This window comes from Somniosus microcephalus, chromosome 7 (assembly GCF_052327205.1).
Source record: "Somniosus microcephalus isolate GS21.2 chromosome 7, FLI_Smic_1.0, whole genome shotgun sequence".
Taxonomy (NCBI): domain Eukaryota; kingdom Metazoa; phylum Chordata; class Chondrichthyes; order Squaliformes; family Somniosidae; genus Somniosus; species Somniosus microcephalus.
Window position 1 is genome coordinate 177,271,246 of NC_140993.1, and position 18,805 is coordinate 177,290,050.

Below are 18,805 nucleotides of genomic sequence, written 5' to 3' on the forward strand. Positions count from 1 at the left end.
ATCGATGGAGTGAAGAGCCGCTTTCTCCAACTGTTTTTTGAGAAGGTTAAAGGCTGCAACAGCCGCTGTTCCCAGTGGAAATGATCTAGCATGCAGCAAGGGTTGGATTTTGTCCGAAAAATGAGGAATCCATTTAGCGTAGTATGCAAACAGACTGAGAGCCCGACGTAAAGAAGCCGGATTCTTAGGTGACGGGAGCTCTTGGAGCGGGCGAAGTCTTTCTGGGTCTGGCTTAATGATACCATTGCCTATGTAGTAGCCAAGGATGTTGATGGTCGGTTGCGACTCAACAGATTTGGATTCATTCAGGGTCAAATTACGGCGATGGAGGGCATCCCGAAATTTTTGGAGGTTGGAGTCGTGTTCCTGTTGATCGTGACCTGCAATGGTAATGTTATCAAGATAGGGAAAAGTGTCCCTTAGGTTTTCCTGCTTAACCAGGCCATCCATTGCCCGTTGAAAGACAGCCACTCCATTAGTAACCCCGAATGGGAGGCGACGAAATTGGTACAGCCGTCCATTAGCCTCAAAGGCTGTGTACTGCTTATCTGAGACCTTCAAGGGTAACTGATGATAGGCACTTTTTAAATCGTAAGTTGAGAACACTTTGTATTCGGCCAGTTTATTAACCATATCATCAATGCGTGGCAATGGGTAGGCGTCCAAGTCGGTATATTGATTGATGGTTTGCGAATAATCGATGCATAGTCGCTGTTTGTGAGGTTTTAGAGGGTTCTTGACAATGACGACTTGAGCCCGCCAGGGCGACGAACATGGTTCAATGATATCCTCTGCTAGAAGTCGAGAGATTTCAACCGCAATAAAAGATTGGTCTTCCTGATTAAAGCGCCGCGATTTCGTTATTATCGGTTGGCATTGAGGCGGAATACTGGCAAATAATGAGGGTTCATCAAGTGAAGCTGCTGATAATGCACAAAATGGTAATTTAGACGGTATATTAGAAATAGTAAGTCCGGGTTTGGATCCACCAAACTCAATGGTGAGTTTCTTATGCTGTTTTTGGAAGTCCAGTCCTAAGAGGAGATCACTACATAAGTCCTTGAGCACCGAAAGTCGGGTGGAGGGATACATACGACCATGAAGTGTCATATCAACAACACAAAAGCCGGAGATTCTGGTATTAAGTGATGACTGGGCCATCGCAATTGCCTGGTCCGATGGGAAGACATGTAGTTTCAATTTCGCAACAATCTGTTCCTTAATGAAACTATCAGTACTTCCTGAGTCAATTAAGGCATCTAAGGTATGCCCTTTAATTGAAATTTTTGTGGCAGCATGAGACAGGTTCTGTGGGCAAGCAGCTGTAATTGGTGTCGTTGCACAGAGAGTGGCTAAAACTCTTGGTGTGCTTCTTCGGGAGAGAGCTCGAGAGGAAGCCTGATAGGTCCTAGCTGGAGCATCTTGATAGGCCCTAATTGGGGCAGTTCGGTAGGCCTTAGCTGGATTGGCCCTCGTAGAGGCCCTTGATAGGCAAACTTTAGCAAAGTGTCCTTTTTTCCCGCAATAACTGCAGATTGCATTGCGAGCAGGGCAGGTTTTCCTAGGGTGAAAAGCATCTCCACAAAAGAAGCATTCCTTCCTAGATTGCCAAGAGGCTGCTAAAGTGGGGTCGTCCTCCTCTTCTTCATCAGAATTATCAGAATTAGATTCCCCCATGATAGGGTTCACCTGAGACCGCTTGAATTGTCTGGTTGCAGCTACAGCAGCAGATCGAGATCTGGGCAGCTGATAGAGGTCTGCATTTCTCTTTGCCAAATCCAGTGAACAAGCTAGGTCAAAAGCTTTTTGTAGCTCAAGTGTTTTACTTTCTAGTAGACGCTGGCGTATAAATGGAGAGGCAATCCCGCAGATGAAAGCATCACGAATCATTTCTTGGCGGTACAGCTCAGCTGAGGCTGCCTGAAAGTTACAATCTACGCTGAGCCTGCGAAGTTCTTGCAGGAATTCGTCAATTGATTCCCCTGGCCCTTGTCGGGCTGTGGCCAGTAGATGTCTAGCATAGACCTCATTTGGGGTCTTGGCATACAGTTTCTTAAGTGCCCGAATCACCTCATCGTAATTATCCCATTCATCAACATATTCGAACACTTTTGGGGTCACATAATTGATAAGTATCTTCAATCTAGCAGGAGCATCCGCTTCACATTCATCCAGAAAATTCTCAAAAGTACGGTACCAATGCTTCCATACCCTGCCAGCTGCTGGTGCATTCGGGTCCAAGTCCAGACGAATAGGTCTAAGGATTTTCTCCATGATGGGTGGTTCCCTGGATCCTTAATTCCGAGTTTGTCCGAAGGTCTAGTATTCGTGAGTGTAAATACTAAGTTACTTAAATTGATGTAAGAAAAAGGAGGCTTACCATCAAGTAACTTTAAAGTAAGCTTTAAGTAACTTATAAACACACTATATACAAGAGAGGTCTTTACCATGCCTCTGGTAGAAGCCTCTTACAATACTGAACAGACCAGTATTTATACCAGTCCAACAGGAAGTGACACATGACAGGAAGTGAGGTATGTACACAGTTCATAGTTCACAGTTCACAGGAAGTGATGACATAACTTCCCGGAAGTTATTATTTTTATCACACCACCCACTTGTCAACCCGCCAGATTTAGCAGGTGTGGTTTAGGAGGGTCGTGGAACATGCTGAAAATGTGGTAAAATAATGAGGGCTTGTCAAAATAGGATTATAGAAGCCCTTAACTACTATTTAAGGGTCTTAACTACCTCTCTGGACTGATGGAGGCGGGACTGAATCGCACCCATCAAAACTGCCTCCGGCAAAATTGCGCGGAGGCGGATTGGAGGCGGTTCCGAACCCGCCCTCAGTTTTTGCCATTTTGCCAACTGTCCCTCCTCCAAACCTGCCTCCTTGGGGCTGGGAAATCGCCCTCCCAGTCTCCAGTCAATTATACTGATCGGGCTGGATTTTGTCAATGGGGATGTGATGGAGGCGGGACTCCCACATTTTGGGTTGTAGTCCCGCCTCCATCGATTTGTGGCCAACCCACGCGATTTTCCCTTGATTGACCTTGTTGAGCCCACCCAGCGGGCTCAGCAGGCCAATTAAGGGACACCCGGTTACAGGTGACATCAGGGATTGACATTTCATCTGTCAAGAGCTTTTGACGGATGAAATATCAGCATTTGACAGCTCTGTGAAGCTGTCAAACACTGACAATCTGACTTCTGGCTTGAGTCCTTCTTCACAGACTCAGTTAGAAATCCCTCCAGAACAGAAAGCAGAGGCTGCAACTTTTGACAGCTCACGGCCATTCTGCTTTCTGTGCCGCTGAGATGAGGGACACTCGAGACCTGAAGGAAGGAAGCCTGCATTAGTAAGTAAAGGTAAGTAAAACTTATTTAAACACTTTACACACACCAAACACACTTAACTCCGCACTCATGCACCCATCACTCACCTGAACACCAGACATTTCGAACCCTCCAAGCCCTTCAGCCCGACGGTCCACCTCACTAACTTGCCATGGTTTGGAGCCGTCGGGCAGCCCACACTTCAGGGCTAAAAATAGGGATTAGGCCAAAAACTGCCTGTTAACAGGCAGTTAATTGACACTAATCCCCTTCCCGCCTCGGGGAGGTGGCTCCCAGCACAGGTCGGGTACCCGCCTCCTGGGAAACGGGTATGGAGGCGGGTTGGGGGTGGGAAGGGTTCGTGCCCCCCGATTCTGCAATTTTCCATCCACTCCAAACCCGCCTCCACGGGGCTTGGAAATTCGAGCCCATACACTCCATTGGCATATCAATGCGGGGATGGTTGATTGACGACATATAAACATGTTATGGCAGCTTCCTGGCTATCAGGCGCTAACATGCACAATTATGTCACACACTAGCTACACGTTAAGTGAAAGGAACTGCTTCGGGTTTATAAAATTGAAGGGATTCAATGCCACATCAGTACAATCAACAACACCCTGCACCGGGGGAAATTCCTGCTAGCCTATAAAAGTTGACTGTTCGCTCTCTTTGTTTTACTGTGTCTATTGAGAATGTGATAATTTGAGATGCCTACATGAACAGAGCATTCACAACCTGTTTGATACAATGGTGTACATCTCCCTTACTGATGTGACTGAGCTTACTTAAAACAACATGAAATGACCCAGCTGCATAAAAAGGCTCTGGTTACTTAGAAAGCCACTGATAAGACTTTTCTTCTTGTTGACGTCAGTTGCAAATTTTTGGACAGCAGCTGGCATAACTCCCCCAGTAGCACTGGAGGAAACATAGCCTTTATAATCATAATGGGCAGAGAGTTCAAGGGCCCTGAAAATCTTCAGGGGAATATTAAGTTAAGTTTCTGGTCAATGGTGACCCCCCAGGAAGTTGATGGTGGGGGATTCGACGATGGTAATGACATTGAATGTCAAGGGGCGATGGTTAGACTCTTGTTGGAGATGGTCATTGCCTGGCGCTTGTGTGGCGCAAATGTTACCTGCCACTTATTAGCAAGACCTGGATGTCATCCAGGTCATGCTGCATGTGGACATGGACTGCTTCATTATCTGAGGAGTTGCGAATGGAACTGAACACTGTGCAATCATCAGTGAAGATCCCCACTTCTGACCTTATGTTGGAGGGAAGGTCATTGATGAAGCAGCTGAAGATGGTTGGGCCCAGGACACTGCCCAGAGGAACTCCTGAAGTGATGTGCTTCCAAGTAACTCAACTATAAATGCAAACTCAAGCTTTCTCATTTCAGCCTCTTCAGTAATGTCTGTTCCATGTGCGTAAGGTGAACACATCATGCCCTCCTAAATGCCGAATCTGACCTAATTGTCCTAATGCACAAATTGAGTGCATTAGCCTTTGCACAGCTAGATCTTCATTGGGTAATTTTGTCAATGTTGGGAAATGGTCTGTGCGTGAGCACTACAACAACAACTTGTATTTATATAGCGCCTTTAACATAGTTAAACTTCCCAAGGCACTTCACAGGAGCGTTACCAAACAAAATTTGACACCGAGCCATGTAAATAGATACTAGGGCAGGTGGAGGCAGGTTTTAAGGAGCGTCTTAAAGGAGGCGAGAGAGATAGGCAAGGCGAGAGAATTCAAGAGCTTAGGGCCGAGGCAGCTGAAAGCATGGTCTATAGTGGAGCAATAAAAATTGGGGATGCACAAGAGGCCAGAATTGGAGGAGCAGAGATCTCGAGGGGTTGTGGGGCTGGAGGAGGTTACAGAGATAGGGAAGGGTAAGACCATGGAGGGATTTGAAAACAAAGGTGAGAAATTTATAATCGAGACGTTGCTGAAACGGGAGTCAATGTATGTCAGTGAGCACAGGTGTGATGGGTGAACGGTACTTGGTGCGAGTCAGGATACGGGCAGCAGAGCTTTGGATGAGCTCAAGTTTATGGAGGGTGGAAGGTGGGATGCCAGCCAGGAAAGCATTGAAATAGTCAAGTCTAGAGGTAACAAAGGCATGGATGAGGGTTTCAGCAGCAGATGAGCTGAAGCAGGGATGGAGATGGGCGATGTTACGAAGGTGGAAGATGGGCACGGATTTGGGAGGCTACAACACGTTCTTTGGAGAGGAAAGAGAGGTTAGAGATGGGGTGGTAGTTTGTAAGGACAGAGGTGTCAAGAGTGGGTTTTTTGAGGAGGGGGTGATGATGGCAGATTTGAAGGGGAGAGGGACAGTACCCGAGGAGAGGAAACCTATAATAGTATCAGCTAACATGGGACCAGGAAGGGAAGTTGGGTGGTCAGCAGTTTGGTGGAAATAGGGTCAAGGGAGCAGGAGGTGGGTCTCATGGACAAGATAAGCTCGGAAAGGGCATGCGGGAAGATAGGAGAGAAACTACAGAAAGATGCAAGTTCAGGGCTAGGGCAGGGAGAAACCTTACAGGATGTTGTGCTTAGTGGGCAAGGGGAAGGGAGGGAAGTGGCAGGGGCAGCTGATTGGATGGTCTCAATCTTAGTGACCAAGAAGTCCATGAGATTCTCACAATTGTTGTTGGAGGTGAGGGTGGAGGGGGGAGGGAAGTGGGGTTTAAGAAGATGGTTTGTAGTGAAGAAGAGAAGCCGGGGGTTATTTCTGCATTCCAGGATAATCCTGGAATAGTGAGCCATCTTAGCAGATGAAAGCAGGACCCAATAGTGCTTTATGTGGTCCAGCCACATCTGGCGATGAATAGTTAAACCAGTTGTCCACCATAAATGTTCAAGATTGCATCCCTTGGACTTAAGGGAGCAGAGATGATGACCATACCAGGGGGAATGGCCAGGGTGAGAGAGAGTAATGGTTTTAATTGGGACAAGGGCATCAAAGGTGGGTGTGAGAGTGTGATTGAGCATATCGGTAGCAGCAGAAATGTTGTGGTGAATGGAGGGCCAAAGGCTAGACAGTTGGGAATTTGAAAGTACCGTTGTAAGTGATTTGGGAGAGAGTTTTTTCCAGGGGCAGACACAGAAAGAAGTGGGGTTGGGAGGGGGAAGGGGGATGTGGGTGGAGAATGATACAAGGAATTGATCATAGATGGCCTTACCTGTGATTGACACAATGGGAGCAGCGAGGCCACGTGAGATGGCAAGGTGGAGGGGTTGGCCATAAGTATGGGTAGGGGAGTTTATATTTTACTTCCAAAATTTCAGGCCACTATCACACAATTGCTGATGCTGTAAAGGTTTACACCAATAGCAAGTTCCAGGCTTATAAAACAGAAGTTTTCTACTTTCCCAGAAGCTACCATCAGTCGTCAGGACACGGTTCAAATATTAGTGAGACTGCAATAAAAACAGAAAATGCTGGAAATACTCAGCAGATCAGGCAGCATCTGTGGAGAGAGAAACAGAGTTAACGTTTCAGGTCGATGACCCTTCGTCACAGCAGGGCTCCGCTGTTAATACTGACAGGGATGCTTAGTCCTGGAATGATCCAATGGTATAAAAGGCGATTCATTCTAGGTTGAGGATGGCCTGGTCTGATGCTGTGCCTGCCATGGCAAGCCCTATACCAAGAATGGCTCATAGACTTTGGCAGTGCTGTTTTAAAGCTCTCCATGGTGGCTTCCCTCTTGGTCCCTAAGTAAGTTGCTAACAATTGGCAGCTCCATCAGCCTTTTATGCAAATCTGACAGGAAGCCTGCTATTGTCCGCCATGTAAAGAGGTGGAACACAATATTCTAGCCAGCCCTCCTAGGCCCTGGTACTTGATTCTTAGCTACAGAAGTAGTATGATTGGTACCCAAGTCAACCTGGGTAGACAGGTTCTGTACAAACTTAAAACCTTGTGTAACCTAAGTTGCCTGAAATATTTTAAGCATTCCCTTTGAACAAAGCTTTCTTTATGCATCCAATTGCTTCAGCTCCTGCTGTGAAGGAGCTACAGCTTTTCCTTCAAATTTGAAACATTTCATATGTTCTTGGAAGGTGACAGGGGAATCAGCAGGCAGCTGAATGCGCAGTAACCCTTTGGAATCAGCCTGGATTGATCCTGGTCTGACTGCTTTCCCAAATATTTTTAATGCAATCTACATGGGGGCAGCAGTGGGAACTCTCTGAAAATATGACCAGCAGAAAGGCCTCTATTGTCAATCATGGCATTCTTGATCATCCATGGTCTGCACTGAGAAGCAAGTCTTGCACTATGTTCATCAAATTATCTATGTTCAGAAGTAGGACCTATTATGTCCGTGTATAATTGAGACACGGACTGCAGGAGTTGATTATAACAAGTCTTTACTGAATGGAGACAACCTGGAAACTGGAACTACCGAAGCCTGCTAGGGCCTTTTATACAGGGGTGGTCACTGCCGGTACTGCAGTCTGAGACCAGTTATTCCCTTAAAGGTACATACACAATTCCTCCCCTTTTAGATAAGCAGTACATAACATTCATTTAACAACTAAATAATAACTAATTACAATTACAATTACGGTTGCTAGATACATTGGTTGAAGTTAAGCAATTATAAGTTCAGTCTTTGAGGAGGCTTCCTGATTCTGTCTGGATAACGCCTCTTTGGGATATCAGGTTCTTCTGGCAAGGTTGAGTCGGGATCAATGTCGTTGTTTGGTTCGTCTGCTTCCAATATCACCGATTCTGCGGTAGATGCAATTGGTACTTCGGTTTCATCAGATCGTGGTGTGGAGTTGATGTTTTCCAGTGACTCTAGAATCTGGTAAGCATGGCGTCTTACAATGCTCTCTCCAACGTCCACGGTATACATTAGAGGTCCTTGCCGTGTACAGATCGTTCCTGGCTGCCATTTCTCTGTGCGGTAGTCCCGGGCCAAAACTGGGTGACCTATCTTAAAACTCCTAAATAACAACAGAAAATGCTGGAAAAACTCAGCAAGTCAGGCAACATCCGTGGAGAGAAATTTGAGTTGACGTTTCGGGTTTGACCCTTCTTCAAAACTGGAGAGAAAAGGAACTGGATCGAAGGCAGGGCTGCGATCGGACAAAAGAATAAAAGAACCAAAAGAAGTAAAAGAGATTAGAAGCTAGACGAGACGGTAATAGGCTGTGATTGGGTGTAAAGTGTACTGGCAGGGTAAAAGATAGCTGCCAGGTGTGAGAGAGAAACAAAAGGAAAGGAGGGGGGGAAGGAAAGGAGTGGAAAAATATAAGTGAAAATGAAATAGGGGCCGAGGTTATGATCTGAAATTGTTGAACTCGATATTGAGACCGGAAGGCTGCAGAGTGCCTAATCGGAAGATGAGGTGCTGTTCCTCGAGTTTACGTTGAGCTTCCGTGGAACAGTACAAGAGGCCAAGGACGGTGAGGTCCGAGTGGGAATGGAGCGGTGAATTGAAATGACAGGCGACCGGAAGCTCGGGGTCACCCTTACGGACTGAACGGAGGTGTTCCGCAAAGCGGTCACCCAATCTGCGTTTGGTCTCCCCAATGTAGAGGAGACCGCATCGTGAGCAGCGAATACAGTATACTAGATTGCGAGAAGTACAAGTAAATCGCTGTTTCACCTGGAAGGGGTGTTTGGGGCCCTGGACAGTGGGGAGGGGGGAGGTATAGGGGCAGGTGTTACATCTCCTCCGCTTGCACGGGAAGGTGCCAGGCGAAGGGGAAGGGCTGTTTGGGGTGATAGAGGAGTGGACTAGGGTGTCTCGGAGAGAGCGGTCCCTGCGGAATGCTGAAAGGGGAGGGGAGGGGAAGATACGTTTGGTGGTGGGATCACTTTGGAGGTAGCGGAAATGCCGGAGGATGATCCGTTGAATGTGGAGGCTGGTGGGGTGAAAGGTGAGGACAAGGGGAACCCTATCGTGGTTCCGGGAGGGAGGGGCAGGGGTGAGGGCAGAGGTGCGGGAGATAGAACTGACACGGTCGAGGGCGGTGTCAACCACGGTAGAGGGGAATCCTCGGTTGCGGAAAAAGGAAGACATGTCTGAAGCACTGGTGTGGAAGGTGGCATCGTCGGAGCAGATACGGCGGAGGCGGAGAAACTGGGAGAATGGAATAGAGTCCTTACAGGAAGCGGGGTGGGAGGAAGTGTAGTCCAGGTAGCTGTGGGAGTCAGTGGGCTTGTAGTAAATATTGGTCGATAACCTATCCCCAGAGATGGAGACGGAGAAGTCGATCTTAAAACTCCTGGTCAGCCTTTCATTCATATTCTGAAACTGCCTGTTCTCCACATCTCTTCTGATGTTTGGCTTAACCAAATCCAAGCGGCATCGTAGTCTTCGATTGAAGAACATCATGGCTGGAGTTTGGTTGGTAGCCGCATGTGTCGCATTCCAGTAGGCAAACAAGAAGTTATCCACCTTGTGTTGTAGGAGTATATCTTCATTACACATTGCCTTGATAGCCTTCTTGAATGTTTGAACAAACCTCTCGGCCAATCCATTATTGGCTGGATGATATGGGGCGGATGTGTAATGCTTAACACCATTGTTCTTTAAGAACCTCCGGAACTCTTCAGACACAAACTGTGGTCCATTGTCAGAGCAAATCTGTTCAGGCAGCCCATTCCTGGCGAATATGGTTCGTAAGACTGTGATAGTTTTTTCTGTGGTGGTTGAGGACATTTTTTATTACCTCTGGCCACTTTGAATGTGCATCCACCGCAATTAAAAACATCGAGTCCATAAAGGGACCAGCAAAATCAATGTGCACCCTTTGCCATGGAGATGAGGGCCACTCCCATGGATGTAGAGGGGCTTGTGGTGGGGCGTTTTGGACCTTCTGGCATCCAGTACAGCTCTTGGTCATCTCTTCAATTTCTCTATCGATTCCTGGCCACCACACAAACGCTCTGGCTAAGTTCTTCATTTTTACCCCTCCCAGATGACCCTCATGAAGCACATTGAGCACTCTATCCTTCAATTTGGGTGGAATTACTACTCTGGATCCACACATCAAGGTTCCTCTGCACACTGACAGCTGTTCTCTTCTCGGCGAGAATGCTGGCAGCAGTGGTTTGCCATGTGCTGACCATCCCTTCACCGTTAAATCATAGACCCAGGAGAGTGTCGGGTCATTTCGTGTTTCCTTTTCTATGTTTGCATTCATCACAGGGAGACATTCGACTATAGTCGAGTGGAATAACTCCACTGGATCCACTGCCAGTTCTTCTTCCACCGTTGGTAACGGCAGGCGCGACAATCCATCAGCATTCCCATGCTGTTTAGTTCCTTTGTACTCGATGTCATATTGGTGTGCCCCTAGGAACAGGGACCACCTCTGTAGCCGTTGTGCCGTCATTATCGGTGCGCCCTTCTGAGGGTTGAAAATGGAGACGAGAGGTTGATGATCAGTTAGTAGAGTAAATTTCTGACCGTGCAGGTAGTGATTGAACTTCTTCACCCCCCACACCAGGCTGAGGGCCTCTCTGTCAATCTGGGCGTAGTTACGCTCGGCTGAAGTTAACGAGCGTAACGCAAAAGCTATCGGCCTCTCTGAACCATCAAGGAATTTATGTGACAGTACCGCCCCAATGCCATAGGGAGATGCATCACACGCCAGTCTTATCGGTAGTGATGGGTTCTCTTGAAGTGATTAGGTCCTTACTCTTCTGAAAGGCCCGCTTACATTCATCGCTCCATTTCCATGCTACTCCCGTTCATAGTAGGGCTTTCAGTGGATGCAGAATTGTGGACAAATTCGGCAAAAACTTATGGTAGTAATTCACCAATCCGAGGAATGACCTCAGTTGCGACACATTTTCAGGCGCTGGAGCCTTAACTACTGCTTCAATTTTGTCAGGGGACTTATGCAACCCCTCTTCATCAATCACGTGGCCACAATACGATATCTGTTTCTTAAAAAACTCGCAGTTGGGACGATTGGCTCGTAGCCCATGTTCACGTAGTCTAGTGAGCACCTGCTCTAAGTTGGCAAGGTGTTCACTGTCATCTTCACCTGTCACTAGGATGTCGTCCAAGTAACACTGAGTCCCCGGAATCCCTTGCAGGACTTGTTCCATTGCTCTTTGCCATATCGCCGGAGCTGATGCTACTCCGAATACCAGTCGATTATACTGGTAAAGACCTTTGTGAGTGTTTATCGTGAGATACTTCCTAGAGGATTCTTCAACCTCCATCTGCAAATATGCTTGTGCTAGGTCAATTTTTGTAAAACGCTTCCCTCCAGATAGTGAGGCGAAGATATCTTCTATCCTTGGAAGAGGATATTGTACTGTGTGAAGGACTGGGTTCACCGTCACCTTGAAGTCCCCACGGATGCGAACCTTCCTTGGCTCCTCAGACTTATTGTTTAACGTTTTCTTCATGACAGGAACGATGGGTGTCGCCCACTCGCTCCAGTCTACCTTAGATAACACGCCTGCATTCTCCAGATTGTCCAGCTCTGCCTCGACGGCTGGGCGAATTGCATATGGTACCGGTCTTGCTTTGAAAAACTTGGGAATTGCATTCTCCTCTATTTTTATCGAGGCGGTTACGCCTTTAAGAGTGCCCAGTTCTTGTTGAAATACCTCTTTGGCGTCAGCTAAGATTGTTGACAATCGTCCAGGAGTGACGTCGTCATCCTTTTTACCAGCCACCGTCAGTGCCTGAATGGAGTGCCAGTCTAAACTTATCTTTCTGATCCATTCACGTCCCAATAACGGTGGTCCACCATCTTGCAGAATGTAGAGATACAATTTCCGTATTTTCTTGCCGTTGTATTCGACAGGCACCCTTATTTTTCCTCTGGGGTATACTTTTTGCCCCGTATACGTCCTCAAGACAATGGATGTCTCTCTCAAGGGTATGTGTGAGAATAGCTGCTCGTAGTCTCGTCGATTCATGACGGTTAGAGCTGATCCTGTATCCAATTCCATTTTGACTTGGGACCCTGCTATCGTGAGGGTGACCCAAATGGTTCGGTGATCCTCTTTTGCGATTACGTTGTGACGTTTGAGACAGCTTAGTCTCTTGTTCCCGGATTCACTATCGCTCATCTGGTCTTCGGAACTACTGTCCGTCATCTTTTGTACTTTCCTGTACGGTTCCTTAGTGGCCTTTTTGTTGTCGTTGGTCTTCTTCCCAGACCTGCAAACTCGTGCAATGTGTCCCATCTTTCTGCATTGCCTGCATATTTTGTCCTTGGACCAGCGGTCCTTCTGGTCATGGTTTGTTCTGCCGCAGCGATAACATTTTGCAAATCCCTGTGTCATTTCGTGGGTGCCGTATTCCTGTGGCTTTTGTTGTATTTCCGCAGCTCCCCTTGCTGCTGCTTCGTACGATACTGCCACGCTGAAAGCCTTATCTAGCGTCAGCTCTTTCTCCGAGAGTAACCTCTTCTGGGTTCCTTCACTCAGGAGTCCACAGACAAATTTGTCCCGTAAGGTATCTGCCAGTCCTGCTCCGAACTGGCAGTGCTTTGATAGCTTGCGTAGTTCCGTAAGGTAATCAGCATTGCTCTCATTTTTATGCTGATTTCTCCTGTGGAATTTAAATCTTTCTGCTATCAGCAGCGGTGTAGGATTTAGGTGTTCCTGTAGGATAGCAACAATTTCGTTAAAACTCTTCGCCTTCAGTTTGGCTGGAGTAATCAGGTCCCGCAATAGGCCGTACGTTCTTGCGCCCATTAAATTTAGCAATACCGATGCCTTTTTCTCATCGGCTATTTCGTTTCCCTCGCAATATACCTCGACTCTTTCCACATACGTGGTCCAGTCTTCTATTGCATTATCGAAGGCAGTGATATCGCCAGTCTTTGGCATCTTGAAAATCTAAGATGGCACCTCCCGCGCTTTGCCTTCGTCCCCGATGGATCAAAATGGCGCCTCCCGCGCTTTTCCTTCTTCCCCGCCGAGTTAAGATGGCGCCTCCCGCGCTTTCCCGCCGCTGCCGCTGCTGCCAACGCTGTTGCTGGCGATTATATTTATTTTACTATCCTGTAATGGCGACGCCCTATGGTCTTCGCGCCTCTCCGATCGCTGCTGCCAACGCTGCTCTCCGCGGTATTTTTATTTTTCTATCGCGCTTCAATATTTGCTACGTTAATTGAAGAACCGTTCCCGTCATGGAGCGGACCCTCTGGGGCACTTCCCTCCCTCTTCTTAGGTCCGAACGCTGCCCGGCTTCGAAGCACCGGCCGCGCCCTGTGTGCTCCACCCTCTCTCTCTCTCTTTGCTTCCCGACTCGCTGCCCGGCCCCGTTGCAGAGCCACCCGATCGAGCTCTAGCCCGCCGCAGCCCAGGAAGGATCAGTGCACTACCTGCCACCAGCCCGATTAGCTGGGAAACCACAGACTGGAGAACAAAGCCTGGCTCTCGACAGTCTCTCCTGCACTTTTCAATTCGATGATTTGGAGGGCGGTTGCCCACGGTCGACGCCCGTTTCTCGAGTTTCTTTGGATTATTATTACTTTTTTTTTTCTTTCTTCTGGCTTCGACCTTCAATAACGTCGTCTGAGGTGCTGCCGAGTTGCAGGTAAGTTCGTTTCTTACTCGTCACCAGTATTATGTCCGTGTATAATTGAGACACGGACTGCAGGAGTTGATTATAACAAGTCTTTATTGAATGGAGACAACCTGGAAACTGGAACTACAGAAGCCTGCTAGGGCCTTTTATACAGGGGTGGTCACTGCCGGTACTGCAGTCTGAGACCAGTTAGTCCCTTAAAGGTACATACACAACAGGACAGAATATGGGGTAGAAATTAGAATGTGTTGTGCCCGTCTTTTGAACATAAAATGGACGCAAAGTGGAAACTGCAGTCACTTACGCTGTTTCTCTGGGGTTTCTGATGATCTTCCGCCGAAGTTACAGCGAGAGATCAGGAGAACCCTCATAGAAATTATACCCAATATTCTTTATGTTGTAACTGGAAGGCCAGTGATGGGGGAATGGATCCTTGTTATGTGCTGGGGTTTCTTGTAAAAACTGACTGTGATTAATATCAGTTCTGCAGACTAGGCTTTGCTGAAATTGTCTGATTGGCAGTCAGTTATCTGGATGCTCTGATCATTCAATTAGAACCCATGATAGTTCACGTCATGCATATTGGGCCAATTTTATGACTAATGTTGTGGGAACTTGTGTGGGGCTAAGGCCTCCTGGCATCTTCTCACATCCAGCTATGCCAAGAAAGAACACAACTTAACCGGTACAACTTTGTTGGAATGATCCCTGCTCTATCTGACCCTGGGGTGCTGTACTGTATCTGTGCTGAGCTGGACCCTAATAAGAATGCACCACTTTCAATGTCTTTACAACTTGGATTTCCTTCCAGCAAATGACTTAAATACACCCTTATGTCAAGCCTTGAGCACTCTTTGCACTTCAAAAAGAAATGTGTCAAATGAAATACAGCGGTGAAGTTCATGAGTTTGAAAGAATCAGTGATTTTGGACAATAACTGAGATCCAGTTAATCAGAGTCAGTCTGATTGGGAAAGGCCACTGTGAACCATGATGCAGGATGGCATTAATTTAAAAAATGTTGATGAATTTTTCAGATTAAATATAACTGAAGAAACCTGATAAGAATTCAAAGGAAACACCTCCCAAGGACTGCAGGAGAAAATTTGGACAACCAATAAATAGGGATTGAAAACTTTTTCTGATGTGTAAAATAGAACAGGAAGATGCTGCTGACAATGGACGAAAAAAGCTAAGTGCATTTTCCAAAACAAGCCCTTAGATGCAGAGGGTGAAGATCACCTGACAACTCAGATTGTAAACTTCTTCAAAGGGCAGTTCTGCAGCTGGCTTGGGATGACAGCAATTCCTAAATCTATGTGGAGGTTAAATGAATGAAGAGTTTCCATATCAAAAATGATCATGTCTGCATGTATCATTAAGAAAATTGCTTTAGTTTACAGGAATTATATTTGCTTAAAGTTCTAAGCGAATTAATTTCTAAAAACATTTTTTTTCATGCATTCAGGTCTATGAACAGCTGCTTCCACACATCAGTATCATATTTTCTTGACACGCATCAGGTGGTTGTAATTATTCTGAGAAGCCTTAAGGTAAGTAGGATTAAAATGTAGTTGAACATTTAGATTTTAATTATTTTCAAAGCCTCTGAAGGATTATTTTAAAATTACCAACAAAATATGCAGATAAATAACCTGAATGGCAGCTTAGGAAGAGTTCTGGAGCCTTTTATAAATGTGTTAGCTTGTATAAAAGGTTAATCTGTACAAGGATACAGTGTTGTAAAGCCCACCTGTGCCCATTAATGGTGCTTTCTCTTTGATAATGCTCACATCATTCTGTCAATCCAAAGGCAATACTACTACTTTTTATTTGTCCCAATCAAACAAGTAACAGCTTTACCACATAAATATGACATGAATTTATTACACTATTTGATTCCTGTCAATAAAACCTTGTTACCTATTAAACTGCTAATCTGTTTGCTCACCTGCCTTGTTGTTTTGTTCTTTTGTGCTGAACAAATGATAATAATGATTTATTTTCTGTAGGCCACTCATCATCCTGCGGTTCGATTTTGATCCTGATCTGGTTTTGTTCAGCTAGAGGGCAACCCGAGAGTCGATGGTGTGCAGTGTACTTCCCAGTTATGTGACCTGATCCATCACAACCAGGAGTGGGACATTTTCTATAACATTAGATACAAGAAAAGTTCAATGAGATTTCCAACAGAACCTATAGAATCATAGAACGATACAGCATAAAGGGAGGCCATTTGGCCCATCGTGTCTGTGTCAGCTTTTTAAAAGAGCTATCCACTTAGTCCCACTCCCCTGTTCTTTCCCGATAACCCTGCAATTTTCTCCCCTTCAAGTATTTATCCAATTTCCCATTGAAAGTTACTACTGAATCTTCTTCCACCACCCTTTCAGGCAGTGCAATCCAGATCATAACTCGCTGCATAAAAAAAAATCTCCTCGTCTCACCTCTGGCTCTTTTGGAACCCCCTTGGTGCTGTCACTCTGACCCAAAATAATTTTATTTTCAATATATTAGAATGTGTTACTCTACAGGGTGAATTCAGAAATTGCGATACCCCAGTGTGGAGCCTTGTTGAATGAGACATTGGGCTGGATTTTGTCATTGGGGCGGGCTGGGGTCGTGTCATCCACTTTTCGTGTTATCCACCCGATTCCAAATCGATGTAGGAGATCGATGCGATTTTCACATAATTGGGCAATTGAGTTCCAGCGTGTGGGAACCCATGGCCCAATTCGTTTTTTCAGTCTGAAACTCGCCTCCGATGACGTCATCATTGCTGCTGCATTTAAGGTCTGCAAGAAGCCTTGCTTCTTCTGCAGACTGCCAACCTTTTGGCCTTTGCAGTGAGAGGGACCTGGAGGCAGAATGAGCAGCGGGAGACCTAAGTCTGCTCCCAGATTTGATGACGTCACCCTGCAAGCTTTGGTGGAGGGAGCAAGAGCTAGTAAGGAGGTGCTCTTCCCTTCTTCAGGGAGGAAGAAGCCTCCCCAGCAGACGAAGGCTGTGTGGACCCAGGTGGCCCAGGAGGTCAACTCGTTTGTCGATGATCCGCAGAACCTGGCTTCAGTGCAGGAAGAGGTTTCATGACCTTCTGCGCACTGGAAAAGTGAGTATGACTTTCCCATCACCCTCAATCTGATCCCCATTGCCTCTCCTCACCAGCACTCAGCTTTAGCAACCTCGTCCTCCGCATCCCACTTGACACTGACATCACTGCACCCTTACCCATTCCCTCTCTCTCTATGGTCGCATTCACCTAACTATTCGACTATGCAGCCCTCACACTCCCTATCACTGTGATGCTTTGAAAACAACTTACAAAACACAAGGAGGGCCTTTGGTCTTGCCAACTCACCCCATCTCTGTCTCCTTCTAACCATCAATCATATGGATTCTTTACACTCACTCCTTCATTCTCACTCAAACTCCACTTGTCTCCCTCATTGCAGGAAAAGAGAGCTCACAATAAGGAAAGAGTGAGGACAGGAGGAGGGCCACCCTCAGTAGCCCACCTCACCCCTTGGGAGGAGGCGGTCCTGGAGATCGTGGGACTTGAGGACGATGCGCAAGTGGGGGATGGACAGATGGGTGCATCAGAGAAAGCTGGTGACAGAATAGTTTTTCATCTCTCTCACTGACATTGCATGAGTCGCTGATAATGATTCTGAAGCTCTAACAGATGGACTTATGATCATCTGCAATATGCAATGTGCATGTAACCTTGCCCTCACATCTCTGACTCTTTCCTTTACTCCCCCACAGGACCATCGCAAGCACCCGTCCCCACTATCCAGGAGGAACAGTCTGAGCCTCCAGACTCCTCAGAGGAAGCTGCAACCTCTGAGGGCGCAGCGTCAGCAGAATTAACCGCACCCAGCACCAGCGCAGACACTCACACCTCGGTGGGACCATCGGGAGATAGAGTAGTGTTGTCACCTGGTTATCACAGCTCACAAGTGAGCATCAGCAGATTGTGGAGACAGGGACAGCAGTGGAGAGTCCTAGTCGGAGGACGCAGGACTCTCCCAGCTCGGCTCAGCTGCATGTCGACCCTCTGCCTCTGGGTCTATCCAGAAGAACAACGGTGCTGGAACTCCAGGAAGAGGCGCAGGAGTCTCTGGCAGGTTTTGTCTCCAGGGTCTCTGCGAGTGTGGAGCGAATGGAGGAGTCCATCGCGAAACTGAGCAGAGCCTTTGTGCAGTCATTGGCGCATGAACGCAGCACCATGGAAAGGATGGCTACAGTAGATGAGAGGATGGCTACGACCATGGAGGAGCTAAGTCGCCAGCGTGTAGAAAACATGGTGAGTGTTTAGAATAGACTGACATCTCTGGAGGAGCGATGGTCAGCTATTGAACAGAGAAACCAGACCTTCATGGAAGTCCTTCTGAGTAGGACTGCCAGTGCAGATACAGGTCCCCATGGCCCCCCTGATGTACAGCAAGGTGCTCTCAAGCCACTTGCAAGCGCTGAGGTGGACCTGACCCATGAGAGGGAAGTTGGTGGCAGAGAACAAGGAAGTGGGGGCTCCTCTCCAAGCATTCACATGACCATGCCACTGCCAAGTCCTCGGTCAGAGCCCCCACCAAACTGAGATCGGCGTCTCAACCCCTGCACATTCGCAGGAGTAGCAGACTGTTGCCGAGCCCTCACAGGTTCGCAACCACAGAGGATGCCCGCCAAAGGTGTCAAGACAGAAGCAGCAAGAAAGTGAGCAAGGGGCCTCCACATCTGCTGAAGCCACAGGAGAAGCACCACGTAGAAGCACGCGTAAGAGAAAGATACTGCACAAATAGTCACAAGGGTAGTCACTTTGGTGAAATGTTGTGTTTATTTTTAAAATGCCATCAGTTGGTTATTGTAAATAAAAATTCGAATGGCAACTGTTGCAGTTGTGGCGTGTGTCATTTCGCAAATGGGACT

At 47.0% G+C, this 18,805-nt stretch overlaps 1 protein-coding gene across 1 annotated transcript in view; it reads right to left on the reverse strand.

The window, feature by feature from the left end:
• The window catches only part of LOC147115028 (lethal(3)malignant brain tumor-like protein 4), a 591,174-nt gene that overhangs the window by 203,906 nt on the left and 368,463 nt on the right, over positions 1 to 18,805 (reverse strand). The window contains exon 19 of the mRNA XM_085993271.1: positions 15,831 to 16,028. Within this exon, the coding sequence (XP_085849397.1) occupies positions 15,831 to 16,028 (198 nt within the window). The remainder of the gene's footprint in view (positions 1 to 15,830; positions 16,029 to 18,805) is intronic.